Source organism: Crassostrea angulata, chromosome 10 (genome assembly GCF_025612915.1).
Source record: "Crassostrea angulata isolate pt1a10 chromosome 10, ASM2561291v2, whole genome shotgun sequence".
Classification (NCBI taxonomy): domain Eukaryota; kingdom Metazoa; phylum Mollusca; class Bivalvia; order Ostreida; family Ostreidae; genus Magallana; species Magallana angulata.
The window spans coordinates 544,930-564,839 of NC_069120.1; the positions used below are offsets into that span (position 1 = coordinate 544,930).

General features: G+C 35.7%; 1 protein-coding gene across 1 annotated transcript; it reads right to left on the minus strand.

Moving 5' to 3' along the window:
• Positions 1-29: 29 nt before the first annotated feature.
• LOC128164400 (mucin-5AC-like) lies at positions 30-17,237 on the minus strand. The gene is made up of 12 exons (XM_052828195.1): positions 12,778-17,237; positions 12,410-12,501; positions 12,238-12,332; positions 5,815-5,923; positions 4,926-5,644; positions 4,657-4,783; positions 4,346-4,454; positions 4,025-4,103; positions 3,689-3,736; positions 1,299-1,360; positions 765-897; positions 30-300 (listed from the first exon to the last, which is right to left on the minus strand). The coding sequence occupies exons 1-12, from the start codon at positions 17,103-17,105 to the stop codon at positions 202-204; spliced, it is 6,000 nt and encodes a 1,999-aa protein (XP_052684155.1). The 5' UTR covers positions 17,106-17,237; the 3' UTR covers positions 30-201.
• Between the last annotated feature and the right edge of the window lie 2,673 nt (positions 17,238-19,910).

The following is a 19,910-nucleotide window of genomic DNA, read 5'->3' on the forward strand; positions in this document are numbered from 1 at the left end:
GTGAACAATCGGATAAATCACCGAACAAGGAAGTTGATGCCATCCCGGGCCAATTTAATTTGAATTATCAAAAAACTAACAGAACAATTAACGTTTATAAATAATTGACATTTGCAGAGATTAAGATAAGAATACAATGAGTAATTAAATAGACAACTGTTCCCTGGTACATATAATTATTTACTACGCAGTTTTTGTGTTTCAGGGGCGGGCTCTGGACTCTTGTCTCCCCCTTCCTTTTCCAGGACCACCTGGTGCTGTGGGTGGAGCTTTATGTTCAGTGGGCTCTCTGTAGTGTTCCTGAAAAATGATACGTTGAGATGTTTGTTTTAAATAAGCAAAAACCATTTTTAAATCAAATATCTTTGTATAAAAATTAAATAAATTTAATTTCTGCTTATGAAATATAAATACAAGAGTAACTTTACAATTGAAAAGGAAATAGATTACTTTACACAAATGAAATCATTTACAACAAAACATAAACTATGTTAAAGGAAAACATTTTATATTTTTATCAGAAAGCTCAAAAAATAGTGCCAAGAATTAATCTGTCTTGAAACCAAAACTTACCTATTTATAGAACTCTGTATAATCTCTCTCTCTCAGATTATTTCGACGAAGTCCTACAAATATATTTTATTCATAGTCCTTTACATGAATCCACTATTATTGAGGTATATGGGAGAATACAGCACAATGAGAGAGAGAATTTTGCTTTAAATTGTTTTGCATGTATTTCAGTATTATAACCCCCTACCCACCTCTTCTTCAATGGTTGACAGTGTCTTTACCAGAGTTCTGTTCCTCTTAACAAGCTTCTGAAACCCATACATCCAGCGGCTAATGTCACACGTCACAGATTCACTCTCAGCTTTCTCAATCTTCTCCAGTAAGCTTAAAATATAAATGTTATGATTGAGGAACATTTCATTCGTGTATAAATACCATACGTGGAGTAAATCCCTGATATGTCAAATAATTTTCCATACAAGAGATGAAACAGCATTCATGTATGAGGTGGTCACCCTTTTCAAATGTATTTTAATTTCAAAGATAATCCAAATTGAAATTGACACACATGGAAATCCGAAATTATGAATTTTTTTCACCAAGATTTATTACACTGATTTGATGAATTCATTCCTATACATGCATCCCGACCGGTTATCTCTGGTATACAGAAACATCTACACGAAAAAGAATATTGATTCCTGTAATAATAATGGGGTTGTTTAATTCCTAGAATCTATTCAATCTACTTTTTTTCCTTTGTTGTTCATGCCTCTTATAATTACCTGTCTTTCTTGTTCTGAAGGCCCTGTAATTCTTTTCTGAGAGTCTGAACATTTTTCTTGCTCTGGAAAGAGAGAATTGCATTACTTGATTTTTTTCACATTTTATTCATATGCATCTTCATCCTTCAATTATTCTTTACTCCTGTCCCTTCCTCTTTCTCTCTTTCCTCCCCCTCTCTCTCTCCTCTCTCTCTCCACACCAACATCACTTTATCTGAGCTCTAACATGCTGCATACAAGTTTGAGTCTACTGACACCTCTCAAATTAAAATAAACATAAAAGCAAACATAGGTAATCATTGATTACAAAGCTCACAGAGACGAGGCATCACCCTTATGAGGCATCACCTTTTTGAGACCACCGTTATTATATTATATGAAAATCATACTTTATGATCTTGGATATTCATGGATACTGTTTTGACACAATATCGTATATCATCTGTTAAAAAATTGTATGATAATCATATGTTCATTTCATATGGTATAACAAGATAAAATGTTAACAATACAATAATATAAAATACAATATTGCATCCAATCATACTTACAATATGTATCATATAATACAATAAAATACTGTAATAAACAATGATGATATATGATATTGTAACATATGATATGACATTGTATTGTGTTATACATTATTGTATTTGATCACATCATGCAATATCATAATATATTATACAATATAGTATTATATGATGCAATATCATATTACAATGTACATACAACATCACAATATTGAAACATATGAATTTATATTGTATAATATAGAATGATACTGTATTGTATGATACTTTATTGTATTTTGATGCATAATATGAAATATTGTATCATATAATTTGACACAACATTGAATCAAATCAAATGATACAATATCATGTGATATAGTAAAATATTATATAATACAATATTAAATTATACATATTGTATCATATGATACAAAAATATAAATTTCAATATTATATTATACAATTTCATGTGATATAAACCAATATCATATTAAACAATATCATATTATACAATTTCATGTGATATTATACTATATCATAGAAACCAATATAATATTTTACAATATTGTATCATATGATATAATATATTATATTGCAATATCATATGTATCAATATCATGTGATAAAATAATAAATTAACAATACAGTATCATATTACACAATACTGAATCATTATAATTATACAATACTATACATAACAATATCATGATATAATATCGTAAATATAAAAAATAAAATTTAAAAAAAATTGATACAATATCATATCATATTACTTTTTACAATATAACATGATATTACATCATATTAAACAACAGTATATAAATAGTGCCTGTTTGGGAGGGTAACAGTTGAAATTGACACCCCGAGAAAACCATTGTCAACCGACACGAAGCGGAGGTTGACAATGGTTTTCGAGGGGTGTCAATTTCAACTGTTATCCTCCCAAACAGGCACTATTTATTTTGTTATACTGAATGTCTTTTTTAAAATTTTAAAGAAAATTTTACTGCTTTTATATAGGAATAACGTGAATTCTACAGCGAACCGTACGCGCATAATTTTCGCGCATGTAACATTTTTTAATGTTACCCGTTGCCAAGTGCGTTGCTAATGCTGAGGGTAATAGTAAATATTATTAACTGCGTCTTAACCAATCAGATTTCAGTATTTAACATGAAAGTATAACAATATATCATATCATACAATACTATATCATAGGAATCATGTTATTTCATTTAACAATCTACACATTTATCTATCAAGCAAGTTTGAGTGAGGTAGGAAATTTTTTAGCATCCTTGATAATGGAGTTCAGGCTCTGCATCTGAAGCTAACTCTGTGTTTCATTTATAATATAGTTAAATCAACTATGCAAGCTATTAAATTATTTTATGATCTATAAAACATGTGACCTGTTACAAAAAAATAAACCTCATCCAGCATCCAAACCTATGGCTCAGATTCAGCTTTTAAGCCTGTCAGGTGCATCAGTATCATAAGAGGTATTATCTTTGCAAGTTTAGTGAAGTTAGGAGCAGTAGTAACTAAGATATAATCATCAGAGGGCACCTGCAACAAAAACTTTAACAAGCTCTAAAAACCTTAACCTCCTCCAGCATCTGAAATTTAGGACCCAGATTCAGCATCCAAGTCTCTCAAGTTCATAAGTAGGTCCAGATGCATCATCAATGCAAGTTTGGTAAAGATAGGACAAGTAATAGCTTAGATACAGGACATGCAACAAAAACTTTAACCAGGTGTGGACGCCGACGCCGGGGGTATAGCATAAGCTCCCCTTGACTTCGTCACAGAGAGCTAAAAATGTCTCTTATTTATAATATTGATAAACATGTATATACCAATTTATATACAAACCTTTTTAACATTAGAATTCAACTCGGCAACATTTTCTTTACTTTCAATCTGTAAAGACAAATTTAGATTACACTGGTGAAATAAAATTGACTGACGGATAGAATCTTTATTACAATATACTATAAAAAAGACTTCTACTTAAGCATTTTTAGATATGAATAGGTTAAAAATGTGATGAACCCAATTTTCCCTGATTTGTAATGGCATATGTTTTACTCACTACAGAGGCTAGGGGATAGAAAATATCATATCATAATCAAAACTTCAAATAAAACATCATATAGGAAATATTATTTATGTGCCGTTTACCTGTAACCATACATGTTTTCCTCTTACCTGAGAGACAATGTCAATATGAATGTGAGACAGGAATTTGTCAAGTGCTCTCTGCTGGGGCCTCTCACTGAATTCTTCTCTACAAATAAAGCACAAACAACTGATACAGGATTCTACTGTGTACTATGTTCTTGTCACACCTGTACTCCTTACCTGCATTTGTTTTACATCTCCTGATACTAGGCTGATACTAGTGTCCCTATGATATCAGCTTGACCTATGAGTTTCTTTCATCAATTTTCACCTGCTGCCTAGTATGACATCTTCTAAACAATTTTATTTAAAAGAATGATGTCATTTTAATCACACCTGCTTCCTTACCTGCATTTGTTTAATGTCTCCATGATGTTGTGCATGATGATGTCCAGGTCCATCACATCTTTCTTACGACGGTCGCAATCTTTACCAACCCACATCTGAATGGCTAGCTCTGAAAGTTGACAGACTAAAGTATTTACAGACAATGTCTTAATACACGTAATACAACAAGGTAAAGAACAAATTAATACCAAACTACCAGTTTAGTGGACACAAGAACCACATGACATAGCTGATACATTGTATTAAAAGTTTGTCAGTTTCACAAATGCATACTTTAAGTTTTGACTGGTAAGTAGGAGGACTAATTCTACCTGAGTTTTTGTCCCTGATCCTCACTTTCTTCTTTTTCTTTTCTTCTCCCTCATTGCTGCCTACCAAGATGACCCTGGGCTTCACAAGCTTCCTTTTGACATGTTGTACTGGAGTTTCTATGGCCAACTGTAAAACAATCAAACCATCTGGGAAGGAGTTAAGAGAAATCATAAAGGAATGCTGAGGTCTACAGAATTGTGAAGGCTACACTTCTTTTTTACTTTATCTTTTTCACTCTCTCGTTAGGTACTTGTACCATAACACATACCTGAACCACTGACTGGTTTGGTATGTCACTCTGTTGTTTAGACTGCTTTACTTTCTTTTCTGGGCTATGAATAATATCTTCTTCATGAGAATTGGACTGTTTGTGAGGAGTAGGCTGTTTTTGAGGAGTAGGCTGTTTGTGAGGAGTAGGTTGTTTGTGAGGAGTAGGTTGCTTCTTTGCCCTACTTAAGTCTCCTCCTTCCCCAGGAGATGTGCTGTAGCTTGGCACCATTTCATTATCCTCCTCAGCACCAGAGTACAAAGAGTTTCTGGTTTGTGACTCATCCCTTCTATTCCTAACTGAAGATAGGCTGTGATTGTTATGACTAGACACTGACCGTTCTCCCCTCTGAATCTCTGTGCCCTTTGCTCTCAGTGACATTTCACGATACTCCCTCACCCCTACCAGTCCCCCTCTCCCCACACCCTCCTCCTCCTCCTCCTCCATTGACCGGTTCCTCCCCAACACAACAGATGCCCCGTCCTCAGACACAACATCGCTGTTAGAGCTTGGGTTGTTCTGGGTGCTGTCATTGTCAGCTGGAAGATCCTCCTGCTCCTCCCCGGAGTTGTCTCTCTTACTCTGCGTTAATGACTCGCTGTGACGGCCACCGAGTTCATGAACTGATCTGTGTGGACTGTCTCTATAGTGAGAACTCTCATTTAGTTGTCTCACTTGAAGATGAGATTTTTTGGGTGACTTGTGATCAGAGGATATACCTTCAAAAGAAAACAAAAATCCATCTGGTTTCAGATCTATCATTCATATTATTTTCATGCAACTATCAAATTAAAAAAATGCTAGTAATATATTTTAAGAATTATACACTATAACTTAATTAATCTTAAAAGTATCAATATCAAGAAAAGTAAGGAGTTCAGACTGTTACTTGTGTTTATAAGGACTGGGACAGGACTCCCTCTGACAATCTGCCTCCCTCCTGGCAAACTGACCACTTCTGGTGGGGGTGATGTTATAATCTCAGCCTGGGGACTAACCTAACCAAACATATCTGATACTAGTATATCAAATTACTTATTTGTCAGCTCACATTTCTCTCTCCTTTATCATTATAATCTATTATAAGTACAAAGTTCAATAACCACAATAGTTAGCAATTTATAGGCAAAAATGCATGTGTATCTAAATAGTCCAATTTTAAACTTTATCATATTTTATGTCCTTTCTTCACGGGTCATTGAGTCCTGTTCTTGTCAAGGACAGTTCATCAATGTCAGGGTCATACAGACTGACCAGGTGACATCACTTACTGAAGTTCTAAAGTCTCGCTCAGATGGGGTCGGTTCCTTCTCCCAGTCACGAACAAATGTCCACTTCCTGGCCTCTCTCTCTCGTAGTCTAAAATTCAAGCATCTCTTTACGGGCATTGATTTAAAATGCTGGAAATTGTACACCGATGAATTCAAAGGATTTTTGAAACACAAAAATTGCTTTCTAAAGTACTTGACACTGGTTGATTAATCAATTTTGTGGAAAGTTTACAGTTATCATGTTCCAATATGTTGAAACTTAAACTAGAAATGTCCAATCCTAACACTAACAGCAGATAATCTTTTACCAGTTTAATTACACAAAAAATTAAACAATCTCAAATGCACGCATGTACCTACAATTCAATGATCAAATGACAAAGTTGTGATAGTGCCTCATTTATACAAGGTTATTACAAGAACTTATTATTTGTCATACAGCAAGTGACCTATACATAATAAAAAAATGTCATTCTTGACAACTTACGAAAACTTCGAAAATCTCAACATTTTTTGTTTACGTTTACGAACCAATTTTCCCGCTAAACATTTTCTTATCTCCAAATTGAAGAGCTATTTATTATTAGATAAGTTGAACACAGTTTTGTCGGGGCGCCTGTAAAGTGCGAAACGAAATCGAAACGAAACGAAACGAAACGAAATCAAACGAAACGAAACGAAACCAATCGAAACGAAACGAAATCAATCGAAACGAAACGAAATCAAACGAAACGAAACCAAAAATCGAAACGAAACGAAACGGAATTTAAAGAAAACTAATATCAATTTTGACTACATAAAAGTGAAAATAAATTCATTGAAATAAATTTTTGAACCATAAAATATAACTACCTGTATGTTTCAGATTGGCGCTGTAAATTTTTAAGCCGATTATCCGAAATTTGCAAAAATTATATAATTATGTTAATAAGTGATGTACATTCCTATACCTTTTAATGTTTCTTATTTGTTTCATTAAATGATTAAAAAGATATTCAGACGTTTTGAGAGAGAGAGAGAGAGAGAGAGAGAGAGAGAGAGAGAGAGAGAGAGAGAGAGAGAGAGAGAGAGAGAGAGAGAGAGAGAGATGCCTTAAAACTTATCAGCGACATCATATAGCAAAGTATATACGCAAGTTTGGGAGAGAGAGAAAGAAAGAAAGAGAGAGATAGAGATATGATGATGATACTAAAGGGGACATTCTAACATCAATTTTCTTTCTGTCGATTTGAAATATTGTAAAAACGAAACGATCGAATACAATGTGATTTATAGCATACTGGTTGGTTACCAGTTTCTAACATATAATAAGAAAGTATAGCATGAATTTGGACGTCGTAGTTTGACAAAGTTAAAGTGCAATATAAAGAGGTTTTTTACCTGTTCTCTTTCTCTCCCTTTCACACGCAAACACAATGTATTTGAATCATTTTTACAATATTTCATATCGATATAAAAAAAAATCGTGTAGTTGGAAAGTCTCCGTAAATACTGTAAACGCACTATATTTAGGATGTACAATATTAGGCGGAATATAATTTTTCAACAAGTTAACATGGATTTGATTTAGCGCATTTCTGAATTTACCTTTTTATCTACATATATATTTTACATTTGGCAATGTACTTGATTTTGCGGACGCCGTTTTCCGCCAAAAACGCAAAATAGAATACATAGCCAAAGGGTTAAGACAGTTTTAGAATACGTTTACAGTATAATCATCTTTATATTGCAAGTTAATTTTGTCAAATTACGACGTCCAAATTCATGATATACATATTACAACAATTCTTATTATATGTTACAAACTGGTAACCAACCAGTATGCTCTAAATCACATTGTATTCGATCGTTTCGTTTTTACAATATTTCAAATCGACAGAAAGAAAATTGATGTTAGAATGTCCCCTTTAGTATCATCATCATATCTCTATCTCTCTCTTTCTTTCTTTCTCTCTCTCCCAAACTTGCGTATATACTTTGCTATATGATGTCGCTGATAAGTTTTAAAGGTCATATGAAACGATTTTTAACACTATGATTTTCTTTCATGAATATAAAGCTTGGTATAAACAAATGTTAAAATACATGATGTAAGATTTTTTTGCCTTTGCATTACTGAGAAATAACCGTGAAAACTGAGCACCTGAAAAAATTCTTGCCCGCTTATCGTTCTTGATTTTGTGGATTTATGACGTCACAAAGACCCACCGATGTAAACAATGCATTAAAACTAGTGTAGATTTACAGTAGTTTATCGATTAAATTTTAGTAATTTTTGCATATATGAACGTGTCTTTCCTTTCAAATGAGATCATTTGATTTCGTAGTAGCCTACAGATGACTTAGTTTTAATTGGTCGTTAATGAATAAATCTAATATCAGCTTCTCACAAAAGTAAAATCATGATGAAGATCCCGTACTGGAGTGGAAATTTAACGAAAGAAATGCTCCAACATTAACAGCTGATTAATGAATTATCCTTATCCTTTTGAAATAGAAACATCATTTTCTTCCTCGGTACGTATAATGATTGAGCTACATTTATAGGGAATTAAAGCATTTAAATTGATTTGATTTATTTTGTCACATAAAAAAGTATATAAGGCAGGCCAATGAAAATGTTTGAGGCATTGTGTACATAGTTTGTATTTAAGAGCTGCTATAAAATGCCGCAAAATTATTCTTAAATTTTATTTCGAAATAATATAAATTTCTGACTTATTGATATATACATGTAGCAGTATCTTTAGAAAATACTTTGTGTACACGTGTATTAACGTTTTATTAAATTAGATCGCGGAAATATATAACATTTAAGGATTTAGAAATGTATCGGTAAAATAAATCGGTTGTTTGATAAAAATAGTTGTGAACGAATGTGAAGATAATCAACAGATTTTATTAAGAACAAGCATCAATAATGAAAAAAAAACCCCGAAAGAAAACATTGCGGAAGAAAGTGAGATAAAAGGGATCTGTGAGTAAACACCGCACATACACGTTTTAAAATCAAAACACGGCACTTTCAAGTACACGTTTCAAAAACAAAACATTTGAAGAAATTTATCTTAGACTAAACATAATTAAATGGTAACATATTTGTGAATTTGAAAGTGAAACAAACAATATAATCGTGAAGCGAATGAGGCACAATGAGGCCTACAAGTTGTTTAGAAAAAAATCTTAATGAATTGCATGAACGTGCAAATGGGAAAAAACGATCAGACTTATTTTTGAATTTGTCAATTTCATTAAAAAGATCAAAATGAAACATATAAATATGCTTATATTAAAATTATATTATACTTGCATGTGGATCTATGAAGAAAATCATTTATTCTCCCTGCAGTCTCGAAACTGAATATCATTATGTACACGCTATTACATGTAAATAAAAACGCAAACGATTTCATTTCTTGAGAGAAAAAATACTGACGTGGTTGATTATTGTATAATTATACAAGTTTTTATATAAAATAGTATTTTTTTTCTTTTAAAATGGTGCAAAATGACATGGATATTTGTATTCACAACATAGCTTTATTAGGCGATTGGGTCTTACTGACGTCATAAGCAAGGGAGGTAAGCCGCGTAAGTCAATGTTCCTTTTCCCGATTAAGTAATTTTGATCGACTGTGGCGCTCACATTTTGCATAAAATATCCAAAAAACAATGTCAGTCTTATTAAATAGGCACTTATGAACTCATTCCCATATATAACTCAATATGGTCAGGATATCGTTTCATATGACCTTTAAGGCATCTCTCTCTCTCTCTCTCTCTCTCTCTCTCTCTCTCAAAACGTCTGAATATCTTTTTAATCATTTAATGAAACAAATAAGAAACATTAAAAGGTATGGGAATGTACATCACTTATTAACATAATTATATAATTTTTGCAAATTTCGGATAATCGGCTTAAAAATTTACAGCGCCAATCTGAAACATACAGGTAGTTATATTTTATGGTTCAAAAATTTATTTCAATGAATTTATTTTCACTTTTATGTAGTCAAAATTGATATTAGTTTTCTTTAAATTCCGTTTCGTTTCGTTTCGATTTTTGGTTTCGTTTCGTTTGATTTCGTTTCGTTTCGATTGATTTCGTTTCCTTTCGATTGGTTTTGTTTCGTTTCGTTTGATTTCGTTTCGTTTCGTTTCGTTTCGATTTCGTTTCGCACTTTACAGGCGCCCAGGGCCGGATGTATTTTTTATATAATGAGAAAAATTTACATAACTTTAGGTGCATTTGCGTCTAAAACTGTCCTTGATATAACTATTCACATCAGTTTATCAAACTTTACTGAAAGTTTTTTCTTATATGCATGTAATCTTATTGATAATTAAATGATGATAATTACTAAAATAAGAAACTCGAATAACTAATCGTATAAAATCATTTATGATAATTCTAGTTTTAAAAAATGAGGTCTTTCAGGGGTAAATTATCAGTAACCTGTTATTTGATTTAAAGAAAATACGTTTTTAACAATGCAAAGAAAGAAAATACTTTCTAAAAAATGAATCTTCACATGAGAATAATCGCACTGATAAATACAATAAAGTGTATTGTAGTTTTGACAAATGAAACTTACGGAAGTTGAATTTTTACGTCCAAAAATACGTACTTGCGTCAATATTTAGATTTATTGCATGAATGAGACTACTCGGAGAACTATTGATATTGTCTTATGAGTAAATATGGAAAAATGTCAAGAATAAATGTGCACTCTCCCTTCCAGCAATTTCACAACCAAATCGGTAAATCGCATTTGCAAGTTTCATTTGATTGCGCACTTCTTCCACACTATATGGAAAATTAAAGAAATTTTTATTATTTAAGGAATAAGGAATCATTCTTTGAGTATTATGAGGTGATAATTTCTCACCTCATAATACTCAAAGAATGATTCCTTCTTACTTAAACTTATATTATTTCCCATTTGAACACTTTAAAACAACAGTATTTTAAACCACTACATGTATTTTTTTATGTAGCACATGCTATGTATTACTACGCGGCGCAGCCAATAGGGTTTTTCTGTTATGCTATAAGACACGCCCATTTTGGGTCACTCATGTTTTATGAAGTTATTGGGTTTTAGGGTTCAAAATTGATTCGTAATGTTATCACAGACAAAGACAGTTGAAAATGTAAATATTTTGATATAATCATAAAGTGTCGTCTCTATGGCTATATACGGGTTGTGATTATTACTGATAAAATCACCTTATAATCCACCGAGGTGGGTCTGTAATAATGTACACTTTACCATCACACCATCATTTGCATTTTAGTAACGGACTGTCGACGATATCATTTTATTTCAGTATACACAAATGCAATTTAGCATTAAATTACTAGTATTGGAATAGAAAACAATCATATTGAATTCAATGTATTCCATGTTGTTTATAATAAATTGAAGAAAAAATCAACACGATAACGATCAAATACAAGAAAAACGACCAAAACATGTGGTATAATAATATATGATACTTTTTACAAAGTATATACATGTATTTGTAAACAAACAACAAATGCCAGCAATGAAACGTCTTTCACAACGTTATACAAATTTGTAGTCCCTCAGTCCCATCTTATGACAAAGCAACTCAGGTCTGATCAGGAAAAGTTCATTCCTTCATTTTTGCAATTTGTTGGACATCCAGAGATCGATTGATTACAACTGCCTTTATCACACAGCCATAAAGAACGTCGGCTCCTGGAAAGCGCGGGAAAATCAACGAGTGCTTTAATTACAAGGTGTCTGTGTACAGTCCGCCTGGAACAAATAAGGAGTTTTCATGTTGACAATTCTTATATATTCCGACATCATTTATATCAGTCTCAGAGAGAGAGAGAGAGAGAGAGAGAGAGAGAGAGGGTGTGTGTGTGTTTCCACAGTCAATATTATAGAGAAAACCCCCCAAAAAACAACAGCAATAACAACAACCCCAACCCTACCCCCAACAAAAATTTATTATGGTAGCTTCAAACACAAACACCCCTCCCCCAACTAAGAACAAACACTTACGATTCCGTCATTGTTGTTGCACACACAAACATTGCCACAGGTATCGACGCTCAGTCTTGTTCCGAGTGGTATGAATCGGTTGTACGCCTGGCATCCTGAAATGTAAGACAAAAGTAGAAAAGAAATTCCACCAGAATCACGACAAACTCAAAGAAGAGAAAGCGGGACTCACCTTGTCGACACTGACAAGCAGAGGCCTCGGCCCACTCAGGACAGAGGAAATTCTGGTTGAATGTACACTGCTCACCCGTCGGACACCCGATACTGTGTTTTAAAAAAACTATATATATAAACTATTGATAAACTGATATTTTGCTATCTTGATGAGTCCCGTTACTTTGGCAGGATTAGTATCCAAGGATAATGTTTGTGCATATTTTTTAACTTCATAAGATGAATTATGCAGCTAGCCACATATGTACATACTCTATTACTGGCAATATAAGGTTTGTGTAAGCATGTGATTGAAATTAAGATCACGTAAATGATAATGTGCAAGTTTCTACTGGGTTGGATAGATTTGAGTGTTCTAGCACTGACCTTAGACAGGATTGTGTGTCATTGACAGGAACTATCGGCGGGAGTGTGGATCCCCGGGCAACTTCGCCGTTCCTCTCTCCGCCGGGGTTGCCACCAGGATTTTCTGATGATAGAACCACATTTCTTCTCGATGTTTCTATAATCGTGACATCGTTTGAGTTACCATTTCTTGACCCAGCACTGTTTCTCACGACAGAGCTATTAGACGCCTGTCGCGATCGTACTGCAAAATTGTCTCCTGTTGATCTCAATGTCTGGAACCCAGAACCAGCCGGCGTACCACCGAATCTCTCAAAAATAGAACTCTCTGAGTTCTGGGTTCCCGGGGATCCGCCTGCATTGGTGCTTACAAAACCACCAATTCCAATGTTTTGACCGGAAGCGCTTGGAAATCCACTATTAGTGAAGCCAGAGCCTTCAACACTTGGCAGAGATCTAAACAAGTTCCCATTGCTTGAGGGCGCAAATCGAGTCTCTATTGAAGAAGGACTAATTGCTGAGTTGGTGGAGATACTATTTGAAGCTTGCCCGGTTCCGGTTCCTTGGCTTTGTGGATCTGAAGAAGTCACAAATCTTGTCATCGATGGCCGACCATCTTCGTCATTATTGAAGCCTCCTGTTGTTACAAACGAATTTGAGCCCCCAATGTTCCCGGTATTTCCAGGTAGAACGCTCTGCGAAAATCGACTAGTTTGAAGGGAATTTTGAACGCCCATTATTTGAGGCGTTCTGCCAGAATCCGCCATGTTCGATGTTGAAACAAATCTATTTATTGCATCTTGATTCACTGAGGGATCCATATTAGTGGCAAAAGACGGGTCCATTGCTATACTGTTTGGAGCTTGTCCGGCTATAGTTCTACTGCTTTGACTTTGTGGATCAGAAGCCGTTGCAAATCTCGTCCTTATAGGTTGTCTGTTTTCATTATTTGTGGAGTCTGCTGCATTAACAAACGAATTAGTACCTCCGATATTTCCAGGTAGAACGCTCTGAGAAAATCGACTTGTTTGAAGAGAGTTTTGATTTCCCATAATTCTAGGCATACCGCTTGTATCCGCAATGTTTGCTGAGGCACCAGTGTTGGTGTTTGAAGACGTGTTTATGTTGCTGAAACCGAAATTCATTCTTGCAAAAAGGCTAGCATTGGGGTCAGAACCTTGTGCAGTAGCAGTTTGTGACGAGGTGGCGGTCTGGTTTTCATTCGGATCTACAATAAACCTCCTGATTGTTGTTGTTTTCTTTATGAACCGTCTACTCGTGGGAGCGACGGATGGCTGTGGGTTGACGCTCACTTCTGGATTTCGCACATTGAATCCAGATTGGGCTGTCTGTGAATCCATACGATTACTATTGGGATCCCTCACGTTGCCCGTTATCCTAGGATCTGTCTCCTCATCGTTCCCTCCCGTTGCCTGATTTGTAGTTGTAAATCTCTGCATTGTAGAACCCGGATCATTCTGAGATGTAGTACCACCGCGGGCACGATTTGAACCAATCGTGCTGAAATTATTCGGATCTAGCACATCAGTATTTGTTCTTGGAATCCCATCAGTACTTTGGAATCTTTGGAAAGAAGATGGTTGCATGTTGATGGTAGCATCTTGCAAAGTCATACCGCCGTTACCTCTGTTAGGATCAGTTTGTTGAAATATACTGGGATCGTCTCCATTTGAGTTTCCCCTCGGTACTTGATTTGTGGTCTCAAATCTTTGTACCATTGATGCCGTTGGTAAACTTCCTGTCCTAGAATCCACCATTCTTGGTCTGCCTGGATCAGAAGCACCTGCCTCTCCACCCCATAACTCGCTAGGACGTTGGAATAATCTAATATCAGGTACTTGCTGTGATGCTGTCAAAGGATCGACGCCACCTGAGCTATTGCTAGAAACCGTAGGACGGTTAGTGTTAAATGCCAGTTGGTTGGCCGGAAAATTGAAGTTAATGTTTACTCGTGGTTGAGTATCGGAATTCCCTGCATCAGTCGCTATCCTAGTGTTGGCGGCAATTTGATTGGCGGGAAAAACCACCCCCCGAGTGGCGCCTCTATCGTCTTCTGTGTTTTGACCATCAACAAACACGATTTTGCTTCCTCTCTGGGGGTCGTTACCAGGGTCTTGGGATCTGTTGGTCTGCTGTGTTCTTAATGCATCGTTCAAAGGGTCTGTTCTAACGTTCAGAGGGTCTGACCTAACATTCAAAGGATCTGTCCTTACAGTTGAAGGGTCTCTCCTAATATCCCAAGGATCTGTCCTAATATCCAAAGGATCTGTCCTTACAGTTGAAGGGTCTCTCCTAATATCCCAAGGATCTGTCCTAATATCCCAAGGATCTGTCCTAATATCCAAAGGATCTGTCCTTACAGTTGAAGGGTCTCTCCTAATATCCAAAGGATCTGTCCTTAAAGTTGAAGGGTCTCTCCTAATATCCAAAGGATCTGTCCTTACAGTTGAAGGGTCTCTCCTAATATCCAAAGGATCTGTCCTTAAAGTTGAAGGGTCTCTCCTAATATCCAAAGGATCTGTCCTTAAATTTGAAGGGTCTCTCCTAATATCCAAAGGATCTGTCCTTAAAGTTGAAGGGTCTCTCCTAATATTCAATGGATCTGTCCTAAAATTTAGAGGGTCTGTTCTAATATTCGAAGGGTCGGCTCTAGCATTTAAAGGGTCTGCCCTAACATCAAATCGTTCATTGAAAGAATTCACTGGAGAAATAGGCGATTCTACACGACTTCTTCTGTTAGACACGCTGTTTTCAAAATCTGAACGCTGTAGGTTAATGGTTTGTGGTATCTGGACTTCGTTATTTCGGATAAATCTGTTCATGTCCACATTGGAGCCCACTATATTGCTGTTGCCATTTATGATCACATTCGACTTGTTCTCTGAGGAGTTTACAGAGGATAAGGGACGGTTTACAGGACCTGTGTCGCGGGTACTACTTATGGAGCTTGTAGCGGGATCAAGAACCAATCTTGGATCTGTGGCAAATGATGACGTCATTTGAGAGTTTAAGGGATCGCTGCCTATATTCGTATTGCTACGAATTTCTGTAATCGTTGTTCTGGACCCTGCTCTTGGATCAGCAGTTTCGCCGAGTATGGAATTAGACGGAAGCGACATCCTCTCACTTGAAATGCTTGATGCTGTATTTAAACTGGAAGCCGACGAAGGAAATCTATACAGAATATCGTTTGGATCAGTCTGTCCTCCATCGGCCCGAATAAAGTTTCTAAATTCCATGTTTAGCTCATCTGAAGGGTTGCTGGCCTGGGATCTCCTTGGATCATCAACCCTATTGACGGTGGTCACGGAGTTCATATTTGTAATCCTTGTTTCACTCCCTCTTGTGTTACCGCCCGACCTGGGATCTGCCGAGGACACGATGACGGTGTTTCCTCCATTTCTGGACAATTCGGTGGGTGTAAACATCTGCTGTAGTTCGTTAATGGTCGGAATTCGTTCTCCGGTGTTTTCTGCTGTCATCGTTTGTCGTTGTACAAGATTACTTGGAGCGGCATTGTTAGATACACCGCTGGTAAAGATGATTTGATTGGGTGAATTGTCTCCAACAGTTACTGTGCTGGTACTTGGGGTCGCACCAGGACTTCTAAATACACTGTTCAAAATAGCCGTTGGGTCAAATGATCGGGAACTTGATACAGGCGCCGAATCAAAAGAATTAAGCTGTCCGGGTAGAGTAAATGTTGTCGACCCGCCATCATTTATGTTTCCGTTACTGAAGCGCGAAACGAAGGAAGATTCTGCGGCGGACGCCGGATCCACTCCTTCCGGTACGCCGGCATCTGAAGTTATCATGCCTGTTGCCAGGCTGTTCGTTAATGATGAGGTGCTGCCCCCGAGAAGAGCATCGCCGCCCGTCAATGTGGTTATTAAATTTTGAGTGTTCAAAGAATTGGTGGGATCACTTAGAGAGAACAAATCGCCTCCAAACCCAGACTGCCCCGCGATACTAGTTCCTGTTCCCGTGGGTAGTGTCTGGACGGAACCGGAAAATCCACTTAAATCCAAAGTCGACGGCACTGTATCTCCAGACAGAGAAAAACTGCCCGCCCCTCCTTCTGTTAAAGTGGTCAGAGGGGGTGATACAATAGGGAGGGGTGGTCCGGCACCAAGAAAACCGGGTAGTCCAAGAGGGGGAGGTAGCAGTCTCGGTAAACCAGGTGGCGGGGGTCCAAATCCCCGAAATAAGGGCGGGCGCCCAAAACCACGGAGTCCGAAAGGAGTAAATCCCTGTTGTAATGAAGATTTAACAAACAAAACGAAAATCACTAAAGGGAGACTGAGTCGCGTGGTTTTTAGACGCTCCATGGTGTCGGGGACGAGCAGCTTGTGAAAGAGTCCTGGAATGTGTCGATATGTTGCCCTGAGATGTTTTATGACAGTATTTACTGATCTATGTGTTAAAGGATATAATGATCCCCCTAAACAGCGGCTGTCAATGGCGATGCAAAGTGCGATTTAATGGACAGCTTTATTGCAGAGCGTGTATTGAACACAGACGCCTTTGATGTAAACTAGGTGTTAGCAGCACTTTATAGATATTCCTTATTCAGCGGCATACCGGATCCTCTATAGATCAAATCCCAATCATCTATCTATTAAACAATACTTATAGTTACGATATCAAAAGAAACAGTAGTGGACATAACACTTCTCCTTGCCGTGTCCCTTTCCACGGCTAACAATGGAAGACCTCACACGTGCACTGTTTTTGTTAATAAATGACAGGTGCCCTCCGTATCAAAACCTACTAATTATTTTATCTGCGTATAATTACAAAAAATGACCAATTTCTACCTTCTATATTAAGGCCCCGTCCCTGAAATCTCGACGTGCCTTACTCTGGGACGTATGCCGGTCTGAAGATTCTCCGCAATATTTTTCAAGAGAAAAGTCTCTCTGTTCTTTATTTCGCTACTTGGGTATAACTCGGTCGCCGGGGTCACGAGGAAAACAACAATTAATAATGGCGTTTGTGGGATAGACGGGGTCATTGTGTAAGATTTACTGATTCATTGTGTCCTTGTCACACACACACCTTGGGGGGGGGGGGGGGGGAGAGAGAGAGAGAGAGAGAGAGAGAGAGAGAGAGAATGGTTTGGCACATACTTACTGCATGGTCAAACGCTTTTATAGACGCAAACAGCATAACAGTTAGAAGGTCAGCCAACAACAAAATGATTTTGTTTTCTTTTATCACTATACATTATAGTCTGGATTGTACACCCGATTTATTTAAACTAAACGACGTGACAGAACTTAATTTATATAAAATTAGCTGAAAAAAAAACATTCCAATGAATTGATAATATTGTCTTTGTACAAATTTATTTAAAAATTTAATTTGAAGTCATAACAACAAATTTAATTTTTAAATAAATTTGTGGAAAGACAATATAATTGATTCAATAAGATAGAAATAACGGGCATATCAATTAAACTGTCATGTTGTGACTTCAGATTTTACCAGGTTGTGATGTTGTAAATTTTGTTTTTACTTCCATCCGGTATATTCAAAATTTACAATATGACAAAACATTAAAGTAATTGTAATTAGTTATGCTTATTACAATTGAAACTTTTAAAAAAAATTCATTAAAATATTTTGTACTTTATAGATTTTAATTATATGAAAATATGTAAATGAAAACTAGATCTATTCAGTTTATTCGCTCAAACCATGAAATGGTACATGAGGTCAATCATTATATACAGTTAAAAAATCGGAGGTACATTTTATAAATGATAGATAAGTAGTAGATAAATAGTAAATAAGCATAAATATACAATATATACAAATAAGATAGGAACATGTATAATAATGGAGGACAGACTATTATATAGATCAATGATTAAGATAAATGGCGTGGTGACTGGTTTCTTTACATGCATGTAAAGTTAGACAAGGGGGCAATCTATCTCCATTTCTTTTCTCATTGTAGATCAATCTGGATAAGTTTTTACGAGAGAAAGATTTACTAAGTGTTTTTAAATCAATTGAGGAGGAATAATTAAATGTATTTGAAACTTTCAATGTGTTACATCACATGACACAGTTATTATGTCTGAATTTGCTCGTGATCTACAAAATACACTGGATGAATTTTCTGTTTACTATAGAAAATGAAAATTGAATGTTGAATCTTCTGCCGAACAGTTGTTTTATCATAATGGAGGGGCTATAGAAAAGGTATAGGAAAAATATCTGGGTATTATATTTTCCAGATCAGGTTTTTTTTTTTTTGTAAAGCCAAAAAAACCCAAACATCTTTGGGAACAAGACCAGAAACCCATGTACGGTGTCAAGAAAAATTAAAACAATTCGACTTACCAATTAAGATTCAACTTAAACTGTTTGACAAAATGATTTTACCTGTCTTATTATACGATTGCGAAGTGTGGGGATATATAAGGAAATTTACAAATTATAAAACGCATCGATGAATTAAAAGCCCAAACGTCATTTATGGTATTTTAATATCCATAGTTTAAATGCGATCAAAACGTTTTTAATGTTTGTGTACTACCTATTATTTTTATGAAGATGAAAATGTAGATGAAAATTAGATAAGAAATGTTGTTAAACAAAGATTACAGGACCAGTTCATTTAGAACTGGTCGAGTTTTATTTTTCAAGAATGCTGTCGTGTTGTAAATTTTGAATTTACTGGGTGGGTGTAAATACAAAAGAAGATGGGTGGATAAGGCGTGTCAAATGCCCATACGCGGTCGGACAGGCTACTGAAAAATTAAAGTATCAATAAATCTGATGGGTTTTTTTTTTTAAATCATTTAAAACAATATACATTTAACGAATCATTGATTTTTAACCTAAAGGCATGTTCAATACTTGGAATATGTTGACTCAAACAGGCGTATACGTATCAAAACCTGCAAATTCTTTAATTTTTTAGAACTTCAAGGCATTTTCTTTTATAGAGTGGGTCTGTGCTCCATATTTTTCTCATAGTCTTATTAAGGTCTATTGGAAAACAAACCGATTTCAATCAACAAAAACGGGGAGAGATGACCCACTATACTAAAAAAATATCATTTTGTATCCCAACAATTGACCGTTTTGAAAAAATAATACAAGTCCGGTAGTTCGTGGCC

Coding starts and splice junctions, on each gene's coding strand:
- LOC128164400 (XM_052828195.1), bottom strand. CDS start 17,105: ATGGAGCGTCTAAAAACCACGCGACTCAGTCTCCCTTTAGTGATTTTC. Junction 5,924..12,237: donor GCAACAACAATGACGGAATC/GTAAGTGTTTGT, acceptor ATGTTTGGTTAG/GTTAGTCCCCAGGCTGAGAT. Junction 4,455..4,656: donor GATCAGGGACAAAAACTCAG/GTAGAATTAGTC, acceptor GTCAACTTTCAG/AGCTAGCCATTCAGATGTGG.